Source organism: Solanum dulcamara, chromosome 10 (assembly GCF_947179165.1).
Source record: "Solanum dulcamara chromosome 10, daSolDulc1.2, whole genome shotgun sequence".
Lineage (NCBI taxonomy): Eukaryota > Viridiplantae > Streptophyta > Magnoliopsida > Solanales > Solanaceae > Solanum > Solanum dulcamara.
Window position 1 is genome coordinate 69,502,221 of NC_077246.1, and position 21,736 is coordinate 69,523,956.

At 34.5% G+C, this 21,736-nt stretch overlaps 3 protein-coding genes across 6 annotated transcripts; all 3 read right to left on the reverse strand.

Annotated features, from left to right (window-relative positions):
• Positions 1 to 718: 718 nt before the first annotated feature.
• Positions 719 to 6,318, reverse strand: LOC129871208 (histidinol-phosphate aminotransferase, chloroplastic). Of its 2 annotated transcripts, XM_055946096.1 has the most exons (10): positions 6,183 to 6,318; positions 5,809 to 6,053; positions 5,313 to 5,396; positions 5,058 to 5,212; positions 4,834 to 4,931; positions 3,741 to 3,849; positions 2,653 to 2,810; positions 2,225 to 2,367; positions 1,953 to 2,093; positions 719 to 1,158 (listed from the first exon to the last, which is right to left on the reverse strand). In XM_055946096.1, the coding sequence occupies exons 1-10, from the start codon at positions 6,292 to 6,294 to the stop codon at positions 1,027 to 1,029; spliced, it is 1,377 nt and encodes a 458-aa protein (XP_055802071.1). In that variant the 5' UTR covers positions 6,295 to 6,318; the 3' UTR covers positions 719 to 1,026. The 2 variants fall into 2 exon arrangements, with proteins under 2 accessions (XP_055802071.1, XP_055802072.1); XM_055946097.1 differs by lacking the exon at positions 5,809 to 6,053 and having other exon boundaries at positions 6,183 to 6,257.
• Positions 6,319 to 7,472: 1,154 nt separating this feature from the next.
• Positions 7,473 to 12,790, reverse strand: LOC129871380 (uncharacterized). Of its 2 annotated transcripts, XM_055946281.1 has the most exons (5): positions 12,279 to 12,790; positions 9,999 to 10,163; positions 8,964 to 9,448; positions 7,952 to 8,224; positions 7,473 to 7,811 (listed from the first exon to the last, which is right to left on the reverse strand). In XM_055946281.1, the coding sequence occupies exons 1-5, from the start codon at positions 12,670 to 12,672 to the stop codon at positions 7,734 to 7,736; spliced, it is 1,395 nt and encodes a 464-aa protein (XP_055802256.1). In that variant the 5' UTR covers positions 12,673 to 12,790; the 3' UTR covers positions 7,473 to 7,733. The 2 variants fall into 2 exon arrangements, with proteins under 2 accessions (XP_055802256.1, XP_055802255.1); XM_055946280.1 differs by having other exon boundaries at positions 7,780 to 8,224; positions 12,279 to 12,788.
• Positions 12,791 to 13,803: 1,013 nt separating this feature from the next.
• LOC129870650 (uncharacterized) lies at positions 13,804 to 20,906 on the reverse strand. Of its 2 annotated transcripts, none has more exons than XM_055945482.1 (6): positions 20,800 to 20,906; positions 17,904 to 18,183; positions 17,665 to 17,799; positions 16,811 to 16,867; positions 15,382 to 15,516; positions 13,804 to 14,098 (listed from the first exon to the last, which is right to left on the reverse strand). In XM_055945482.1, exons 1-6 carry the CDS (start codon positions 20,856 to 20,858, stop codon positions 14,033 to 14,035), a joined length of 732 nt encoding a protein of 243 aa, XP_055801457.1. In that variant the 5' UTR covers positions 20,859 to 20,906; the 3' UTR covers positions 13,804 to 14,032. The 2 variants fall into 2 exon arrangements, with proteins under 2 accessions (XP_055801457.1, XP_055801456.1); XM_055945481.1 differs by having other exon boundaries at positions 17,665 to 17,805.
• Positions 20,907 to 21,736: the final 830 nt, after the last annotated feature.

Here is a 21,736-nt window from a genome sequence, read left to right on the forward strand (position 1 = left end):
TACTTTGCTATTGTTATTGTTCTTATCTTGTAAAATTTACATCACTTTTTCATTTTTTTGCATTATGCTATATACATTGTTTTTCTCTCTTACTTGGGACTGTAACTTTTGAGTCAAGGGTCTTTCGAAAACAACCTCTCTATCTCCATGAGGTAGTGATAAGGTCTGCGTACATCCTACCCTCCTCATACCTCACTTGTAAAATTTCACTGAGTATATTATTGTTAAATTTATATTATTACTTTATATATTTAAAGATAATAAAGTTTTTAAATAATCTATAAATGTAAAAAAAAAAAAAAGTAAAGAACTATAGATAAAAGGATAAAAGAAGTTGAGTAAATGCATACCTTTCTTTCATTTATTGACTAGGTGTAGATGCCAAATGCAAGTAATGTTTGCCTGACTCTAATAAGTATGCTAATAGATGGAGGATTTTATAGTCCTAGAATAAGAAAATAGCTTGTACATCACTTTACTCAGTTGGTTCTTCCTTTGAGTACGAACGAATGCCTCTTTTTCTTGTCTGAAGTCTATGACAAACGAGGGGGAGAAGTCAATTGTTTCAAAAACGGTACAAGGTAGAGATAGCATTAGCATACCTTCCTCAAATTCCACTTGTGGAATTACTTTATCAGTGCTTCTCTAGTAGCAAACCATCCTTTATAAAAGAATCACAAAGATTTATGATCCTTCTTTAAAAAGCTAAAAGAGAACATCAAGGAAAAACTAAAATATTTCTTCAAATCAGTCCAACCATTTTATAAATTACAATCTGAATCTTTTGCAAACAAGGGTCAAAAAGACAGTCTAAAGGTACAAAACTACAAATGCCATTGTATGGCCAGCTTTCAACATAATGTACACATGAAGACCACTCTGTGACTCCTCATTTCCATGCAAAGACTTATTTCTGAAGAATGATTCCTTTGCAATTAGCATGAATAGCAAAGGACAACTCACCATCTGTTTTCATTGTAAGAAAACACGACACTTCAGATTTTGTCGTTCCAAACCCAAGCAAGATCAATAGAATTGCTTGAGGCATTTCATTAATGCCTCGGTGTGCTCGGGCTTGCCTACAGAGACACGGACATATCCCTTCAGCTCCTTGCTATTGTAGTGACGGATCATCACTCCCATAGTCGCAAGATCTTCCTGCAACATGAGTTTCTACAGTTAAGTAGGAGAGACTGGAATGCATTATGTACTTGCCAACTTCGCCTTCAAAATCACATAACAATATATTCATAAAACAGATGCAATACCAAGAAAGGGTGAGCATGGGCAGTATTAGGATCACTTCGCAATCGTGCCTTAATATAAATATCAATACTACTATTACTACTACAACTTTATGCATCAATCTACAAGTTGACGTCAGCCCATAACAAATGTTAGCTCTTTTTTGGGTGCAATAATCAGTAGGTCCAGTTTTGTTCTTTCTTGTGTTACAATATAGTTAGCTCCAACATCGTGTTTCCTAATATCTTATCTCCATATTCCTTCTTAAAACTGGTCTCCCAGTTAGCCCACAAGTTCTCCTCAAACGTGTCTTATCACGTAACCTCCAACCAATTGAATCATCTCCAACCTATTCCACTGTAAAAGACCTCAACTACGCCATATCTAAATCTTATGTTCACTCACTGCCTCAGCAGTGAGTGGTCATCTCTTGCGTAGCATAATCATCGAGTATTTTGGCAATCGAACTAACTCTGTTATTCCATGCACTACCATAACATAAAAGAAACAAGGTAGTCTATTAAAATGATTTTACTTTATCCATGTTCTTTAATACTTCTTTCACCTTGGTATCAAGCTTCTACATAGTGATGTTTAGCACAGGATGAAAAGATATAACACCAATTAAATTAATAAATGAATTGGAATAGAAGAAGCGACAGAATTGACTTTACATGAATGGAACTTGGTGATATAAGCACTTTTACCTTCAATTTCTTAGCATCCATTCCAGACATAACCTTACAAAGAATGAAATTAGAATAGCTAGGGTATGGATCAAGAAATGGGACTTCTTTCAAGAGATTAAACAGCCTCTCCCTTTCTTGTACCAGTGCCACTTTCACATTCTGGCATAAATGACACAATAATCAGTAAAGCTTTCCAAAAAAAATAATAGTGTTACCTATAAAAGAGATTAGAACATTTGGGCAAAGTTATTCAATAATGCACAGTGGAAATGTTCCATATCCTAAGATACCTCCAGATAAGCGGGGTTCTTTAAAGCAGCGCAAGCAGCAACTTCAGCAGCAACAGACACATTATATGGTTGCTTTGCTCGCCAAAGGAATTCAATGATACTCTGTGGAAAAGCTCCATATCCTACTCTTAGTCCTGCTAAACCTGAGGATTGGGATACCACTTAAATTAGTCAACTATAATTTAATCCCAACTACCCATTTATGATAGCACTTGTAAACACTAATTTCGCAAATAGGAACACACAGCAAGTCTTCATTACTACTATAATTTGATAATATGAAAGAAGAGATGGAGATGAGGATGTATCAGCCACAACTGATAAGATCTTGCACTACATCAGCGAAAGAGCAACAAGAGGCATACAGGTTTTCTAAGCACACATATTGAATTCTCTCATAGATGTCAAATGGAAAAGAATGGACCTACCAGCTCTTTTGCTGAACGTGCGAAGAACAATCAGATTCTCATGCTTCTTCACCCACTTCATCTTAGACTCCATTCCAGAAAACTCAACATATGCCTCATCCAATATTACCAATATGGGCAGGTGAAGTATTTTCAAAAGAGTTTCATCATCAATTATACTGTTCAACAATAAGACAGATTATCTCAACAGAATAACAACATAAAGGAGGCAAGGTATCAAAATCTATAATGCCAAACAAATTCTAAAGAAAAGAAAAGTCGATGCAGTGGAAAGCGAGCAAATTTACCGTCTAAATAGAATATAAATTTCAATTGTCCAATTCCTTGGGCGCAGAAATACATGCAAAAATCTTATTTCAAAAAATAAAATAAAATACATGCAAAAATCTGGACAGCATATAAAAATTATCAGCATAAAAATGTTATTTGATTATTTCAATTAAAAAAATTCTAATATTTGCTCGTTTACTTCATAAGTACTTATAGCTCATTTACTTCATAATTACTTATAGCTCCCTTTACACCATTGATGTCATTATTATTATTGTTATTATTATTATTATTATTGATAAGTAATGATATTCTATAAATGGTAAAACAACAATAAGATAGTGTGTTAAAAATTACAAAGTGTGCAAAGCCCCACTCATATCTAGCATGGCATCTACGTCATTTACAATGGCCATGTTGCACCAAAATACTAGCAAAGAAATACAATTTTGTTTAAGGCTATATATGTTTCTATGTTTGCCTTCAAAAAATTCTAATGTTTCTTTCAATCCATATTGTCCACCAAACGATGATGGAAATAGTATCGCGACCATCTCATCATTGGTGTTCTCCCCCAATTTAAAAAAGAAACACAGTATTACTGGCTAACTTGAAATTCTATTAATACTTTCCTAGTAGTCATTTTCTCAATCTCGTGGACTTAGAAAAAAGTACAAAAAGAAAAAGGAAAGGTGCAACTGAAAGCTTTGAAGATGATTAGAACTTAGACAGGAGGGGTCGGGGGGAGAGAAACTCTCACATGCAGTACAATCAACAACCATGGTGAGAAATAGACCAAGAATACAATGTAGAAATACCTCCCATCAGGATTATTAGGCGATGTCAGAAATATGCACTTCGGTTTCTCACGTTCAACCACTTCGGCAATCCGTTCTACATCCAGGCTAAAGTCTGGGTTCCTAGGCACTGCCAGTTTGACAGAGCTACAGATTAACATATTGATAAAAGATCCAACAATAATTATGGCATTGAAGAAAATTAGAAATTATCATTTTATTTCATTTTGCTCCATGCTTTAAAGATTGCTTTGTCTGAATGTAGAGTCTCTGCATTTTCATTGTACTCACTCGATATCTCTCTTAAATTTCACAGTTTCACAGTATAGTATTACCAAGCAATACGTCATTTATGGGAAAAGGTCAGATGATTAAGTAACAACAACAACTAACAAGCTGCAGTGATTCCAATGCAACTACATGTTATGAAAACTATCAATCCCCATAAAGCACATAAATAATCAGCTTACAATGATGAAAGCTAGGAATCCAACATCCTTAATCCTTTGGGGTGAAAATGATTAGATCACAGTAGTTGTTTCAGGAATCAAAAAGAGCTGATACCCAAACATAAATAGATGTCATCATATAATGATGGTATTTTACTGATCAAAAAATTAATAAGAATGTCAGGGTATTTTATCTAATGTATAACCAAGTTATTGCTGAAGATGGTGAGTTAAAAGTTTTGGTCTTTCTCGAAGTAAGAGATGATAGGATCTTCTCTCTCTCTCTCTCTCTCTCTCTCTCTCTCTCTCTTACATTCATTTCCTTACTTCTTTCTGTATACCACTTATTTTTCCAAGATATCCCATAATATATTCAACTAAAGATGATTTGTTGCACCAAAACAAATCAAAGTCCCAGGATTATTCTAGAAGAGAAAGGAGCTAAGAGTCAGTATGATTATAATGAGGAACATAATTAACTCTTACATTCATTTCCTTACTTCTTTCTGTATACCATTTATTTTTCCAAGATATCCCATAATATATTCAACCAAAGATGATTTGTTGCACCAAAAAAAGTCCAAGTCTCAAGATTCTTCTAGAAGAGAAAGGAGCTAAGAGTCAGTATGATTATAACGAGGAACATAATTAAAGATCATATGTACCCTTGATGACATGTGCGCCATTTACAGCTGCATCAAATTCATACATTGTGAAAGTGGGTGGGCAGTCAACAATTTTGTCACCAGGATCCAATACACATCTGCAGCAGAGAACAGTTAAATATCTGAATTGTAGGTCAAACAAGGACTATATCTCAAAATGCCACACTTATTGTCAGCATTAAGTTAGACTTTATATAAAAGGATAGTCTAATCATGATATTTACCGCATTATCAAATCAATGAGTTCATCTGCACCGCACCCTGCAAGAATATACTCAGATTCAAGGCCAGAATCTTCAGCAAGAGCCGCACGCAACGTACGGCTTTCAGGATCAGGATAAATATACGGAAATTTCATAGCCCCCAAAGCTTCGTTTACCTGCAAGAACTTCAACAGCTTAAAATTGAGAAGGCGGAAAATCAATACACAAAGATATTTTTCCATTAGACAGTGAGAATTGCAAAAGATACTAACTTGCCTCTGGAGGAGGGCCATATGGGTTCTCGTTAGCATCTAATTTAACAATGTCCTCTGGCTTTCTACCAAGACGAGTAGACAACACCTGTAAAGTTGCAAGCAATTTTTCAGATGCAACAAGAAAATAAAACATCACATCTATGATCTGACACATAATTACCAATCATATGGAGGTTATTAACTCATAATATCCCAGATGAATGAGAAGGTTGTTTCCAATAGATCCTCAGTTCCAGTACAACATATCAAAAACAAAAACAAGTATGTAAAGCAAAGTCAATTATATAGCAATATCAACATATCCACTGTAATTCCACAAGTGTTGCCCAGAGAGTGTGGTGTGTACGCAGCCTTACCCCTACTGTGTAGGACGTTATGAAGGTAGAGAGACCATTTCCAATAGACCCTTATTTCAAGTACAACATAGTAAAAACAAGCATGTAAAGCAAATTCAATTATATATCAAGAAAAATAAGAAATAAATCCTACAAATTCACCTCAAATGGCAAAATGGGTTGATAAGGGGACAATTTAAGAAGATGGGGTCTAATAAAAGAACCCCCATTTACACATTGCTTCTGCTGATGACTCTCCTCTTCTTTCACTGACACTGAAGAGGCCATACAAGTAATTCTCCTCCTTTGATTTCCTTCAATTAAACAAATGGGTTTTTCTCTACCAATGCAAATAGATGAAATGTTGCATAATTCAATCACACCCATCAATCGAAACTTGTTATTCCCTGCATTCAAAGTTCATTTCTTGAAAAAAATTTAAACAGAACTCATTGCAGTTACAAATCATTACACACACACACACATATATATATAGAGAGAGAGTGAGGGGGAGACTAGAGAGAGAAACTGCGTACAACTCGATTCGCCGGCGGGAGAGGAACAAAGTTTGCAGGCAAAGGAGTGTTGTGTGGACTTGGGCCAAGGCTGAGCGTGAGTTGAATTTAGGTGAAGTGCATTAGTAGCCATTTGGGTTGTTATTTAAAATACGGAAAAGGAAAAGGGTCTAATATGCCTCCTAGCTATGTGAATTGATACAAATATATGTTTCGTCTGTCTATTGGCTCTGCATTATTTTTATCTCTAACAGCCTAAATATTAAAAATGGAAAAAGACCAAAAATATCTCTAAACTATAGGAAAAGGTTTTAAAATATTTTTCATCCATCTTTAGGTTTAAAAATATTCTTCTATTCATCTTTTAATCTAAAATTTTTAAAATTTTAAAATACCTTTGTATTCATCTTTTAATCCAACTTTTAAAAAAAAAATTAGACATATTTTTAATATATATATCTAAAAATACCCTTCTATTCATCTTTTGTTTCAACTTTTTAAATCTTTTTTAGTTAAACATATTATTCCAATTTTTTTTATTTTTTTAAAAAAGCTATCGGATAAAAAAAGTCTAGTCTTGTTTTTTTTTTAAAAAGCTACATTTATAAACAAGATTAGAATTTTTTTTATCCAGTAGCTACTTTAGGCCTGATAGGTAGACGAAAGATATTTTTGTACCAATTTGCATAATTAATGGGTATTTTAGACCCTTTATCGTTTAAAATATAACCGATCTTTGCAATGTATTTAAAATGTAGTCACAACTAGATAGGAAGGAGGTAAAATTTGTCTAAATTCTAGATGTAAGGAAGCGGGAGATAAATGCGGACGGAATTTTAGGAGGGCTTATTTGTCTTTCTAGTCTTTAACACAAGAAAGGGGTGTAGAATTTTTTTTCTTTCTTGTGTCGAAACGAAAGAGTAATAATTCTTGATCTTATTTGTTAAAATAACCAGGCATAAGAAGTTCTCTACGTTTACTGATTCTGTTTACTAATTACAGTATAGTCACACTACAATAAAAAAAAAATCAAAATAAATGAAGGTCAAATACTCTTATTCAAGTTCTATATATACTTTTTTTTTACAAGATGCTGAAAATCCCTTATATGATATAGTATGTAGAGTTTGAAGAAGAGTAAATAATACAAAGGAATTTTCAGATTTTTTTTTTTTTTTTAGCATAAATAATCGTCAAATTTGATTCTTTTTACAAACTTGATAATGTAAACAGAAACGCACAAACCACTCCTTCGAAATTCAAAAAGTGTTCTGAAATTCAGAACTTGCAGTTTACATTCATGAAGTTCAATGCTAGCATGGTAATTTAAGTTTTTATAATGTTTTAACTTGATAACTCAAATAGTTTAAGGTGTGTGATCATTTTAGGGATGTATTTATCCTTCCATTAGTAAATACACGAAGTGATTTCAATTGGTCATGGATGTGCAAAACCAGACTATATAAAAAAAAGGACAGCCTGATATATGAAATATTCCACGTTTATGCTATACAGGGTCCGGAGAAGGATCGCGCCCCCAAGTGGATGTAACGTAAGCATCAATGGTTCATTCTATGACTCGAACTCGTGATCAATAGGTCCCACGGAGATAACTTTACCATTCATCCAAGATTTCCCTTCAAAAACACACTGTACAAAACAATCTTGACATAAAACGTTTTAATATTTTAGGTTACTGCAACTGAAACTTGTCCACTCCAACTACATGAAGCAACAACATTAGACATGACAGGATGGAATACAACATCGATGCAAGCCTCGTAGTATACCTTAATCTTTCTGATGAGCTTACAGGATATCGCGTCGTAAACATAAATGTATCCATCAGAGGAACCAGATATTACTTTCTCACCATCCAAGCTGAAATTGCATTTTATAGGGAACCCAGAAACACTATGGCCTTCATATCTCCTGTACTTGTCAAGTCCAAAGGGAGGTTTGGTAGAGAAAATTGCTATGTAGTTTCCATTTGACTGTGCTATGAATTTGGTAGCAGAAGGATGGCATCTTATCGAGGGACATGTATATGCTTCACCATAAACCTGACAAACGTTCACAAAATTAGCGTTCTTTGCAGAAAACAGAGCATAATTTGGCATATCTGATGTGACACATACCAGTGAGTTTGTGAATGTGGACGATTGACGTGTGTGACATGACAAAAGACATACTTCAGGATATTTGCATATAAATTTTATATCCACACCACCACTCTATTTGATAGTTAATCCTCTCCATCCCTCACTTTGTTGATGGTCATGGACGTGCTCAGCTTCTACTAAACTTAGACATATATCCGAATGAAGAATACAGAGGCCATATATTACGTAAGAGCAGAGAAAAAAAGATGGGGACGGAACAATAAAGAAGAACGAGACCCTTGTCTGAAAGATGAGAAGATTAGAAACTTCAAAGGGACTACGATTGTCAACTGGATAATAGTGAATTTAGCTACAATTAGAGAATTGGAAAGGTCATGCACGACTTCTGCACTGACTCAGTACCTGGCAGATCATAGGAAGGTGGTGATTTTTCTTTCTTTTTTTACCTAATAGGCATGCATTTGCATAAGCATTCATGAACACCTTCAGGCTTCAAATATTCTTGATTGTATGAACAATATCTACATTTCTAACAAGCTTTAAGATGTTGAAAATCACTCATGAAATGTGAAGGGAAATATCATCTTGACATTTTCACTTAATGACTATATAAGTTATGACATGAAAAAATCAGAAGAATAAGGAAACAAAACCAAAAGGCATTAATGAAGAACTTTACCTGGTTAGATAGAGGGATTTCCCGTGAGACATCCCAAACCATAATTGAATTTTCACTAATATTGCTTTTGGATGTATCACTTGATGAAATTATTCGCTTTGCGTCAACTGTAAATTCAGCATCAAGGATAGGATCAAGATTTCGCACATATTGATGGACCACCTTCCCAGATCTTATATCCCATATTTTAAGGTGACCTTTCGAACCTCCAGAGAGAAAGAGATTATAATTATCTGGATGAAATTTTACCACTCCAACAACTTGATCCTCATTGAAAACCTGGGTTTCGATTCCTCTTTCAACATCAGTCAACCTTGATGTGCGGTCATATCCACAAGAGAGCACAAATAAACCGTATGGCGACCACTTCACATCTTTGACAGCCGCATGGTGACAACTAAGTACACGAGCTTTCTTCTGATCTCTGCTCCACACATTCCATATACAGACAGTTTGATCCATTCCGGCAGATGCTAGAAGGTGAGCTGCATGGTGAATAGAGTACACGAATATCATGAATCAAACAAAGTATCATACATCTGAAAATAAACAGTAAACATCAAACAAGTTCACAAAAAGTGAAAACTATGTGCTTGGTTAAAGAAGCATTCTTGCTTTTGAATACCTTAAGCAAAACATTTTCTTCTTGGTTTCCAAAGAATTCATTTTGAGTAATTAGTTCTTTTCCTAATCGTTTTGGTTAAGAACAAGAAAACTACTATCTATCTGATCCTTCTTTCAGTAAAGCGTCTCCTTATTTGGAAAGAGTGTCCACCTTTCTTGATGGTCCAGTCTCATTCTAGTAAATGCATGAAGCGGTGCAGTACATATTTCACAGTGAAGTCTAATTTGTAGGGAACCACAAGGGAGTTCTGAATCTATTTAAACATCAAAGGAGGCAGGTAATCATTAGGTCCCCGAGACATCCATTCCAAAAAAAATATGTGCCAATTTTGATAACTATATGATTATGAAAAAAAGGACTAACACGAAACAAAAATCAATAGCAATACTTTGGCAGGGATAACCACTCACCATGACTTGTAGACCATTGTACGGCGTTAACTGAACTTTTGTGGCCATCAAGAACTACAGAGAGTCCTTCTGGCGTGTGGATCATGTTCCCATAGACTTTAGTTTGATCTCTCAAAGCTGACAAAATATTATGTGGCAGAACTGAATCCAAAATGCTCCCTAAAACTGAGGACAAAAAAACTTCAAACCATCATGGCAGATAAAACTCAAATTGAATGCAGAAGATAGAGAGAAAAGGTGATAACTATTGCACAGAATTACTACTATGAATTTGCACAACAAGAAAAGCTGCCAATCTGATGTGATGACTGACCAGAAGATAACCCATAAATTTCACTTGCTTTTTCCAATCCGATCAGTATTTGAGTAGGTAAGGGGATTGATCTGGAGTTTATTGAAGGATGACTGAATTCATAAGCCAAATTAACCTTTTTTCAAATGGTGCAAAATCATTAGCTACCATTCCACTGCTAAGATACTTCTTACAAACTAGGCTTCGGTAAATCCACCACTGATTATAACTTATCTGGTTACAGGTTCCTTCTTAGTTTCCAGTGACAGTAGCGTTCGGACAAGGGTAGTTACTCTTGTTCTTAACAAACAGCTCCACTAAGGCAGGGTAGCAGCTAAGTGAATAGAGTAGTTATCTCAAGTGGAGGAGTGACCGTCTGTATTAGTTGTAAGCTTTATATAAAACAGACTTTAGGCCATGGATTTCCCACAAACTTTTAAGCTGGTAACATAATAGTTAAGCGTAAAGCAATCAGCAATACAAAGGTGGCTGGTTAATTAGGTTTTCAGCTGTAATAAGCAACAATGAGTAAACAAGTGATAACAGCACAGAGCTTCCAGAGGAGCCCGTCTTCATTCAATAAACCATCAACGATGCCTCTCTTTCTCTTCCCATCTTAAGGACTTCTTCAGTTCCCTAGTTGCTTGGATTAATAAAGGGGATCTTAATATGCTTCTCTTAGTAATAAATGACTTATCCTTGCATAGAAAAATTGCAACAATTAAACATTTTAATTGTTACATACAGCGCACAAGCACTGGTGCGGGGTAACCCTATTTACCACCGGTTAGAGCAGATTTCCCCACACTTAGTGTTGCAGTTGTAAATTAAGTAATAAGTCATCCCCTTCGCGTCAAATTCATCTTCTTCATATGGAAAAGGATGACAAATTTAGGCCTTATAGGCAATAAATAGTCTTTAAGTATTAGTTCAGTATTTGCAAATACTAGTTTGACTAATGAGTATTTGAAACCATTGAACTTCACGTGAAATATCAAAATATCGATGTGAAGGTGTGTAGCATACTTTTTCTTTCCAAGTGAACTTCATGTCCAGAAACAACTCCAGCTTCTACATTTTTTTCCACTTCAACTTCAAGTATACTTTTTGAGAAACCTTCAACATAGATACTATCCAAAATGCCTACTGTTGCAGCTGTGATTGGAACTTGGATCTCTAAGGGTGTTTGGCATGGAGGAAAACATTTTTCAATTTTGCCATGTTCGGTTGGTCAAAATTTTTGAAAAACATTTCTCTAGAAAAAAAAAGTTCCTTAAAATGAAGAAAATGACTTTCCTAGTGAAAGTAGAGAAAACAAGTTCTACAAGTGACATTCTACATTGATTGTATCCTCACCCTCCAACACACTTCATCTTCACTTCCAACCCTATAGCCCCAATCTCCGCCACCCCACACTCCCACCCCATCCCACCTCATATAATATTTGTCTAGATTATGTACAAATATTTTTTATTTACGTACCGAATACAAAAAAATAAGTAGACAAGATTTTCCTTCATACCGAACACATCCCAATGTCATCAAAAGCAAAAAGCGCAAAAAGGTCCAAGGTCAGTTGGGACTCTAAGCGCAAAGCCACTCTTCAATGAAAAAAATCCAAAGGGAGAAACAATACAAATATATTTGTTTAGCCAAGACTAACAGTTCTTAGCATGAATGCCAAATATATGGAAAAAAAATTGATTTTTTTTAAACAATAAAAGGAAATCTCAATTGTTTAGTATCTGAAGGGCACATTAAACAGGCAAAGCGCCCAACATGTTCTGAGCCTCTCTAGGGCTTAAGAGTGCCTTTGGCAACATTGACACACCCTAAAACCATCCCCTTCTGGAAAAATTCATCTTCTTTTAAGCAAAAGTGTACCATAAAACTTGCAAAATTTTAACACCAACCAAACTCAAAGCTCATAACAAGTTCCTAGTTTTTCAAGTAAAAAAGAGAGAGGGGCGAGGGAGCGGTTGCAAAACCTGGTGAACTGTTAGAGGAAAACGTTGTGTTGACGTCTGGAACTTTCTCCACTGAAGTCATGGCAGCTCGCTCTCGCTTAGAAACATATCTTCCTGGAAGGGAAGCTTGCGCTGGGAGATTCGCATTTGGATTAGACTTGTAGAATGGCAAATGGTTGTTAACTTGGTGAAAATTCTCGAATTTGGCTCGTTTCGGCTGTGGCAATATGGGTCTTTGAAGGTGAATTCCATCATTGTCGTCTTCTTCATCAGAGGTTCCGCCATAGACTTTACACAGAAGGTCCATTCGATCAAATTTGATCCCCAAATTGATGCAAATCGTGTTGAACAATTCAAAAGAAATCAACCGAGAGAAAATTAGAGCAAAATTGAGTCGAATTCTTCCATTGTTCATCAAAAAGTTTGATTATACAGTATATTATTCTTAATGGACCTGATTGTAATAGTAGAAACTACTAATATTATTCTTAAGGGACTGAAATGTAAAGAAAGAAGACTTGTGGGGCCGAATTTCTGATTTCAGTTATTATAGCTGCTGACAGCCATGTACCACCTTTCCTGATGAATGTACAACCCATACAAGTTTGATTTGTACACTTATTTGGATGTCTCGTAATGTATCATAACGTATTGTATTGCACCGTACAGTATTGTTTGAATGAATACAATATTTGAATGAATTGTATTATTTTTCAACGTTATATAATGTCACACATCAACAATTTGAAGAATTAAGCTACGAGAAAAATAGAATACAAGATAGAATTATTATAAAAATGTAGGATAAAAAAATAAGGTATGATTATTAATAAATAAATACAAGATGATAAAATAAAAGATAACGACGCGATCACAACATTTAGTCATTATATAAAATGAGACTTTTCGTCGTTACATAATAATGAATATGACTATATAAACAGTAAAATCTAAGTAAAAACCAAAACATATATTTTATCTAAAGTTTTAAACTAACAATACAGTACGAACTAGCAAATTAAGGAACCTAATTGTAATAGTAGAAAATACTAATATTATTCTTAAGGGACTACAATATAGAGATTGAAGACTTCTGGGGCCAGGGTTTCTGCTTTCAGCTATTACTTCTGCTAACAAATAAGTACCACCTTTCTAGCTGAATGTACAACTCATTCTAGTTTGGTCTAATTCAGTACTCCTATAATTTCTGAAAAGTCTTACAATAACCTTTTGAAACAAGTAGTTCAAACACGTAACTTGCAAGCAATTTCAGATGATGACACATGACAATCATGCATGACGGCCCAAGGATTAGTATCACGAGAAATCATAATACATGGATTATTTATGTCACATACAATAACAAGAAAAAACAAAGTGATCTCAGTTGAATAATTGAGGCTGCCATCTAACTATAGTGTAGATATTATTTGTTAAGAAGAGAAGAACAACATACTCAATATGATCTCACAGAAGAGAATAGAGTGTACGCGGACCTTTCCTCTACCTTGTCGGGTAGAGAGGATGTTACCGAAAGACTCTTGGCTCAAAGAAAGCAAAAACACAATATTTATAAAGACAAAAGCAATAGCAAGACAGTAATTATGTTGTGTCTGCAAAAAGGGTTATTTGCCATCAAATAGAACAATATAAAAAATTGTGTCTGCACAATGATAGTAATTAATAAAGAATACAAGTGTTTCTTGAGCTATTTTTGTACTATATCTACCTATGTATTGCTAACTATCAACATTGAGGAACTGCAATGTTTTGGTCTACTTGTAAATCCATTCATTTGCACGGCCTCCGGATTCATCCATATCGATGAAAATGCTCACTGCCTGCGGTAAATAACAAGAGAGAAGACGACGAAAAGCATAGTTAACTGGCAGAATAATTCACAAGAGTAACGCGATATCTGTCATTATAAGTTCATAACAAGCTTTGGAATGCAAAATTTGATATATCCTCCTTTAGAGACGTGATTCATAAACATCACAACTGATAATATCCGAGATATACATGGTCTAAGCCAAAGCTATTGGGTTCAGCAGATGAACCCATAGCTTATACACTAGATTCACCCTTGTATGATATGCATTGGATAACAGGTTCATGGTGTACGGCAAATGCGATGAGGCAACCCCCCACCCACCCCCACAATCCCCCAAAAGAAAAGAAATGCAAAGATTATAACTGATCTGTCTATATCACATAACTAATATACAAGGCAGTTAACCATGTAAGTTCCAGAAAGAGTAGACATTCATCGTACATTTGTCCAGTTTGGGTATTCATGCAAGATTTCTTCCTCTTTTGTGACGATATTAGTATATTGTTTTCATGCACGACATGAACTTTGTATATGAAAGGTTGTTTTTCATGAATATTAATAGTCCGTTTAGCCAACCTTCCAAAAGCCGCTTATTCTGAAGCGCTTTTCGGAAAAGTACTTTGGAGAGTAGCAGTTTGTGTTAGCCTAATCAATGTGATGCATTTTTGCCAATATTAAAGAAGCAATTTGTGCTTGACTAAGGTTCCAAAAGTGTTCCGGGGAAAAGCTACCTTTCAGCTTCTAAAAGCTTTTCCTACCACTCGAAACCCCCCCCCCCCTAAAAGTTTCGCCAAAAATCTCAACTCTCTAAAATAGGCATTTTTTATACTAAAAAGGAAAAACTTTTGGCTTTCCAAAAGCTTGACCAAACAGGCTATAAGTCTAAGATAATAAGTGCTTGTTAGGTTTGGATTCTACAAAGAAATTGTGATTAGTTAGATAAGTGATAAGGGCAGCCCGGTGCACTAAGGCTCCCGCTATGCGCAGGGTCCGGGGAAGGGCCTGACCACAAGGGTCTATTGTACGCAGCCTTACCTTGCATTTCTGCCAGAGACTGTTTCCAAGGCTTGAACTCGTGACCTCCTGGTCACATGGCAGCAACTTTACCAGTTAATTGATTAAAATTTTATCAAATTCATTAAAACATAATTGGCTATTTGCTACATATTTAAGAAGTGATTCTCTTAATACTAACCAAAAAGTGATGAAGGTTATGAGATTAATATAATCAAAAGCTTTGAGTAGATCAGGTAGAAGACAGCATCATGACATCAGCTAGAACTAATTTACCTTCCCTATCCGAGGCCGTTCTTTCAACTTCTCAAGGCTATTTCGAATATGTGAAACAGCTCCCCAACATTTCAATGTGTTTGCAACATCATCTAGCCTCAGTAGGTACTCTTCTTCAGTTAGCGGAAAAGATCGCTTTAAAACAGAATCATGAAGGCACATTAGACGGAAATCATAGTAGTTTTTAAAATTCTGTACTGAATTTCAACACATTCTAACACTTACAATTTGTGATTTAACAGATTCCAAAGGATTTTAAAATCATTTTTCAGAAAAAAAGGGGGGAAAAAGGTCATGCGAACATACTAAGTTGTCTCTTTCACCTTATCAGGGAAAGTAATAAAACTCATTTCTAACGCCAAAAAATCTGTTTGTTTCTAAGTCTGATGTTTGCTTTATTTGATCAATTACATAATGTCGAATTTCACAGACCAAGTCAGCCCAACTATTTGAGATAGCTGCAGGAGAGCAGTAGTCAGCATGCTGTCTCGAGAAAATTAATGTTAGCATCTTATCTAGTGTATCAGCAGTATCTAATGAAGCTAAATTTAGAAGTTCATCTCTCGGACATTTGATCAATGTTAACTGTTCAATATCATTCCAAGTAATCTCCTTTAGCTTACTCCTCTTTCTGTATTGTAAGATATATCCATCTTCTCAAACACTCGGGGACAAGGACTAGAAAGAGAGTGCAGCAGCATCACATCTGATATCATGTTTCTAGTATGCTCCGTCAAAAAGCCCAACCTCAATCATGATGAGAAAGCAAGATGACAACAAAAGGAGGGAAGGACAAAATGAAGCTTCCTTGGTGAAATTTAGTTTGTTTGATATAGAGTGAAAGATCAAAAACACACCTAAAATATCCATATTTTTTGAGTTTCCTACCTGAACTATTAGGTGGGCGAGTTTCCTACTTGAACTATCACCAACTATTTATCAAAACATACCTCAACTATCAATTATTCCTTTTTCCTACCTGAACGATGGTGAAATTTCAGGTAGAAAAGGAAACATCTTATAGTTAGAGGCATGTTTTGATAAATAGATCACCTCATGTAGGAAACTCACATACCTATTAGTTCGGGTATGAATCTCAATAAACTGGGATACTTTTTAGGTGTGTTTTGACCATTAATTCTTTGATGTAAGATCTTAAGTATCTGAAGAATAAGGAAATTCAGCCACGGGTTTCAAAGATTAGAGAGTATTGGAGTGTGTTTTGGATCTTTAAGATGTTTAGAGCCTTCAGAGTGCTGAGATCTCCCTAGTGGTAAGAGAAACAAACTTTGGTTCTTCACATACTGAACTTATGTTTGAGAACTATCTATCACTGTGAACATTTTTAAAATATTTGTCAAATCAAATGGTAGAAATAATTTAATGACAACAACTAATCTCATTAAGAATGCTAAAGAAATCAGCTCACCTGCTCCCTGTATTTCCACATAACATTTAACGCGAGAAGATTTTTTCCCATGAATTCCTACATAAAGAGCATATAGAGATACAAGTTAAGCATCTAAACAATGTTTATAAATCCAACTGCCAAAAAGAAAACTTGCAACATCAAAACCTATAAAAAGAACTTTGTTTTGAAGCACTTTTAATGGGATTTTAAGCTGATATCATCGTTTTGTTATTAACAGCATTACACCAACCAATAGAATTTTGAAAATTGAAATGTTGGAGAAGTTGCATGTATCTCTACTGTCAATCAAATAAGTACTCCCTTTGTTTCAATTTGTTTGTTTTGTTTTGACTTGGCCACGGAGTTTAAGAAAGCAAGGAAACCTTTTCAATCTTGTAGTCTTAAACTAAAGACATGTAGAATGTATCAAAATGTCTTTTAATCTTGTGGTCTTAAACAAGCCACGTGGATAGTTGAAATTAAAGAGTTGCCAAAAAGGGAAAGAAACATTCTTTTTGAAACGGACTAAAAAGGAAAGTAAGACAAACAAATTGAAACAAAGAGAGTATTAAATTCCTCCATTCACTTTTATTTGTTCACTTTGGACTCTGCACGTCTTTTAAGAAACAATGAGTGATATGAGTATTTTACTATGATACTCATATTAATTGACGTTTAGAATTAGGTCTTAGAAAATGATTTGGAGAATAAGTAATTAATGCTAAGGGTAAAACATGGAAAAAATTGTCTTTTTTTGATATGTTAAAAGCGATAGGTAAAAGTGAAATTCTAGTTTTTGAATAATGGACAAGTAAAAGTGAACGGAGGGAGTACATCAAAAACAATGATTAAAGAACAAGGAGAGCAAGTACCTTCTTAATCAATTGAACATCATAGGACCTTCCATATTTATTCCTTATCAGAGCTGCAAGGTCTATTCCACTAAAAGCAGAGTCATCCCGCCCGACGATTCTTTCAAGATTACCCCTTAAAATTTCACGATTTACCTGAAACTAAAAATTAGGATGCTTGTTTGACATTCAGACAATCAGAGACATGCATAGACACGCATAGCATAGTAACCATGGAACTCCAAGGCATTTTAACTTACAGAATCAATTTCATTTTCTGGAGGATTCTTACTATCTTCTGAGTCATCAGGATCATTTGCATCACCGGTTGCAGCAGAAAAAATTGACCAGCATTTTCTAGTATTTAGGTGGCGACAGCTATGAAACTTCTGACTTTTTGAAAGAAACATTTCTTTCCAAGAAGATTCTACATCTGTATAACGAAAACATGAAATTTTGCAACTTCTTTCCTTCAAAATATGCTCTGGACCTCCTCCTAATGAGCAGATACGAGGATGGGTCCCAAGAGAACTCGTCATTCTGAAAATTTGGCAACAGAGCACAAGTTATTGACCAAGGAAAATTTATTTTGAATTTTCTGAAACATCAAATAGGAAGACACGTGTAAAGGTATGGACATGTAAGATGCAAATAAGTAATACATCAATGGCTAAGTGAAGAAACACTATTTTTTTGATTAATCAACAGTAGGCACAATAAGAACATATTAGATACCTTGTATATTGCAATGAATCAACTAAAGAGAGGGGGGAAAAGGGGGTTGATGGCAGTGTTTTCAAAGGAACGCTTAAGCCCTGAAGTGACACGTTGAGCGCTTCACCTAGCTTAATGTGCGCTTTAATGTCGTTATCAAGGTTCTAAAACAAACTTTTCCCTGCGAATGAGTGTTTCCTGAAGAGGCGCTACTAAACAATTGATATTTCACTTTATGTAAAAAAAAATATAATTTCTTTGTCCATATATTTGTTATTTATGCTTATAATCATTAGTCTTGGACTAAACATATATATATGTATGTTTTATCCATTTGCGCCTTTTCTCATTAAAGACCATGCTTTATTTGCGCTGCGCTTAAAGCCGAACAGACCTTAGAGATTTTTGACGCTTTTCGCTTTTGATAACACTGGTTGATAGGAAGAGTAAACACATTGCACTCATGAAAACTCTAGTCTCCATGCTCCCGCACCCCCAACATCCCACCCCAAATCAAAAATATAAAAGAAAGAAACAAAGAAAGAGAATTAAAGCCAAGACCATCAAAACACTTTAGGAGCTAAACTGTGGATACAACAGTAAAGTTTAACAAATGAAGCATATACTCTGGATCAAGGCAACAAATCATGTCCAACTTGGTACGGAACAAGGCCCATAAAGTATGCATAGAAAAAAAATTCAAAACCCGCATACCAATTTTAACATCTAGAACTAAGACGAGACAGAGAAGAATAGAGTATCCAGAAAAGAAATTCAGAAGTTGGCAGAATCTATGAAATTCAAACCTATGATATAAGGACTTATGTTAGTATGGCATACTCGTGTCTAGAACCACATGAATTTGGGTGCTGGTATGCAATACATGTTGGACTTGGTCAAAGTATTTGGATACTTTTAACACTTTCTTGATTCATACAGCCAAGAAGTTGTAGATATTTCGACAAGAATAAACTCTGGACTACTTAGTATAGATTCATGAAAAGAATTACTTTTAGGTTACACTAACTATGAATGAGTCTAAAAGCCATTCACCCTATGTATCAAGAAGATGCTAGGCAGATGTCATACACATCGATTTTCATACTTATTATTGGATCCTTGCACCTCCATCCAACACTTTGCTGCATATACATATTTTATATGCATAAGCTTTGACAATTTTAACGCCATAACACACACCTGATGTCCAACACCTGTACTTAGTTCATGGTAGCACAAGCTCAAACAAAAGGTTCATGACAACTCAGATTGAAAACCACAGCTTCTTTAAGAATCATTTATACGATACACTCATTCTACCAGAAACACACCCCTGCACCTTCTGGATAAGCATAAACTGACCATGGAAAACGTTGTTCCTCCAAAGTCCAAACTCTTCTTCCTCTTTCATAAAGAAGGATACTTTAGCCACTACAAGTTATTCTTAACCAGGCTAGTGTATATCATTTGATTCAACGTCAAGTTGTCATTATAGCTATGTTAAAAGAAGGAAAACAGAATTCACTAGAAGCTAGAGCTACTTCTTTATGCATCAAAGTGGATTTCTACCAGGAGCACTTCCAATATTTCGTACATCAAGCGATTGTTGCTCTAGTACACTATATCAATGTCAGGGACGAATGTACTGTTCGGAATATGAGTTCAGCAAAATCCAGTAGTTTTTGGCTGGAATCTGTATTTGTCTTTGTCTTGAACAAAGGCGAAACTACAATATTAGGCACATGTTCGGACAAACCAAATAGCTTTTTCTTAGACCCTCTATTTTTATTAGAAAATCCATTAAATATATATATATATATATATATATATATATATATATATATATATATAAATATTTAACTACGAACCCAATAACTAAAACGAGCTATGGGTTCTGTATCAAGTTCAGAACACATAAACTTCAAATTCTAGCTGCACTCGAGGGTGTGTGGCCTACTAATCAATGAAGTGGGAGGAGAATCATGAGGTCTCAGGTTCAAATTCCAACAGAAACAAGAACACCGGATGATTTCTTCCTATCCATCTATTCCTAGATAGATAAAGTTACCTGAGACCATTTGTCAGTGGGAGGTAGCTCAAGCCAGCCCGGACACCACGATTATCAAATTCTATCTCCGCCTACCGTCTTAATAAACTTCAAATCCTTAATCCACCTCTAATCAATAAAATCCATCTTTTAACTAAGCACATACCTTGATTTTGTTACATAATTAGGTTTCAAAAAAAAACTTGTCATACAACTATATTTCACACCTATTTACAAAAAAAACTTAATTAACAAGAATTCCAAAGAACAACCAACCCCTTCTATAAATCATCAAAAAATTCCAAGAAAAAATAGGGAACTTTAATAATCAATATTGAAAACAGATAATTGGATAAAACTGACAAGAAAAAAAAATAAGTGGGAGAGGAAAAGACCTGGTAGAAGCAGCAGAGTTTGTTGTTGTGAGGCCCCAGAAAGAGCAAGTTGAAGGCATAAGAGCTTTTAATTATGGTTGCTTTTGCTTCCACAACTTTTTTACAAATGAATAGTCACAGTTTTAATTTATTTGTCGTGTTTTAATTTGTATAAACTTTAAGAAATTAAATTAAAAAAATTATAATTTTACATATGTTAGGTAAAAAAAAAATGAAATTAATGAATTACTAAAATAAATTATTTTTTTTGAAATGTGCTTAAAAAAAGACATAATACATAAAAATAACTCTTAACTTGGATTTAGCCGTTAATTATGAATTCTAACTTTACTGGTGCACAAGTAGATATTTTAATTATCCAAAACTTAAAAAAATAGATATATTCGTCCTACATGACAATTTTATGTCATACGGGACATCCTATATATATTATATCACGTAGGACATATGTATCTGCTTATTCAATTTTATATAAATTTAAATATCTATTTATGTACATCTAAAATTAAAGAATATAAATATTAGCGGAAGAAATTTGTCTTGTATGTGTATTTGCAATGTGTGGGGGCAAAATGGATATGGAGACTAATTTGGTGGAAGAGAATGCCTTACACGTCATAGACTAGTATGAGATTATTTTATTTTTTAATAATTGTGTTTTTAATAAATTGCACATATTTTAATTAATTTTATGAAATGTTTAAAACTTATCATCAATAAATAATAATAGATATCAGATAATTTTATTCATCAATATTAGAACAAATGGAAAAAAAACATTTATTGTTAGTTATACCTTTGCCATGAAACTTCATAATTGTCATATTCTTTCATTTTTTTTTATCAATATATTATTTATATCCAAAATTTATTTGAGATTAATTAAAATATGCATTATGTAAATTTTGAAATGACAGGAATTCGTATTTGATACCAA

What these genes read in the sequence shown, in the direction of transcription:
- LOC129871208 (XM_055946096.1), bottom strand. Translation starts at nt 6,294, where the DNA reads ATGGCTACTAATGCACTTCACCTAAATTCAACTCACGCTCAGCCTTGG. An exon ending in TCCCGCCGGCGAATCGAGTT is followed by an intron (nt 6,054 to 6,182) that starts GTACGCAGTTTC and finishes CTTTGAATGCAG; the next exon opens with GGAATAACAAGTTTCGATTG. An exon ending in CTCATTGATTTGATAATGCG is followed by an intron (nt 4,932 to 5,057) that starts GTAAATATCATG and finishes TCTCTGCTGCAG; the next exon opens with ATGTGTATTGGATCCTGGTG.
- LOC129870650 (XM_055945481.1), bottom strand. Translation starts at nt 20,858, where the DNA reads ATGCCTTCAACTTGCTCTTTCTGGGGCCTCACAACAACAAACTCTGCT. An exon ending in ATGTTCAATTGATTAAGAAG is followed by an intron (nt 16,868 to 17,664) that starts GTACTTGCTCTC and finishes CTCTTTATGTAG; the next exon opens with GAATTCATGGGAAAAAATCT. An exon ending in AACGGCCTCGGATAGGGAAG is followed by an intron (nt 14,099 to 15,381) that starts GTAAATTAGTTC and finishes TATTTACCGCAG; the next exon opens with GCAGTGAGCATTTTCATCGA.
- LOC129871380 (XM_055946280.1), bottom strand. Translation starts at nt 12,672, where the DNA reads ATGAACAATGGAAGAATTCGACTCAATTTTGCTCTAATTTTCTCTCGG. An exon ending in ACAATGGTCTACAAGTCATG is followed by an intron (nt 9,449 to 9,998) that starts GTGAGTGGTTAT and finishes TTCACCATGCAG; the next exon opens with CTCACCTTCTAGCATCTGCC. An exon ending in AAATCCCTCTATCTAACCAG is followed by an intron (nt 8,225 to 8,963) that starts GTAAAGTTCTTC and finishes AACGTTTGTCAG; the next exon opens with GTTTATGGTGAAGCATATAC.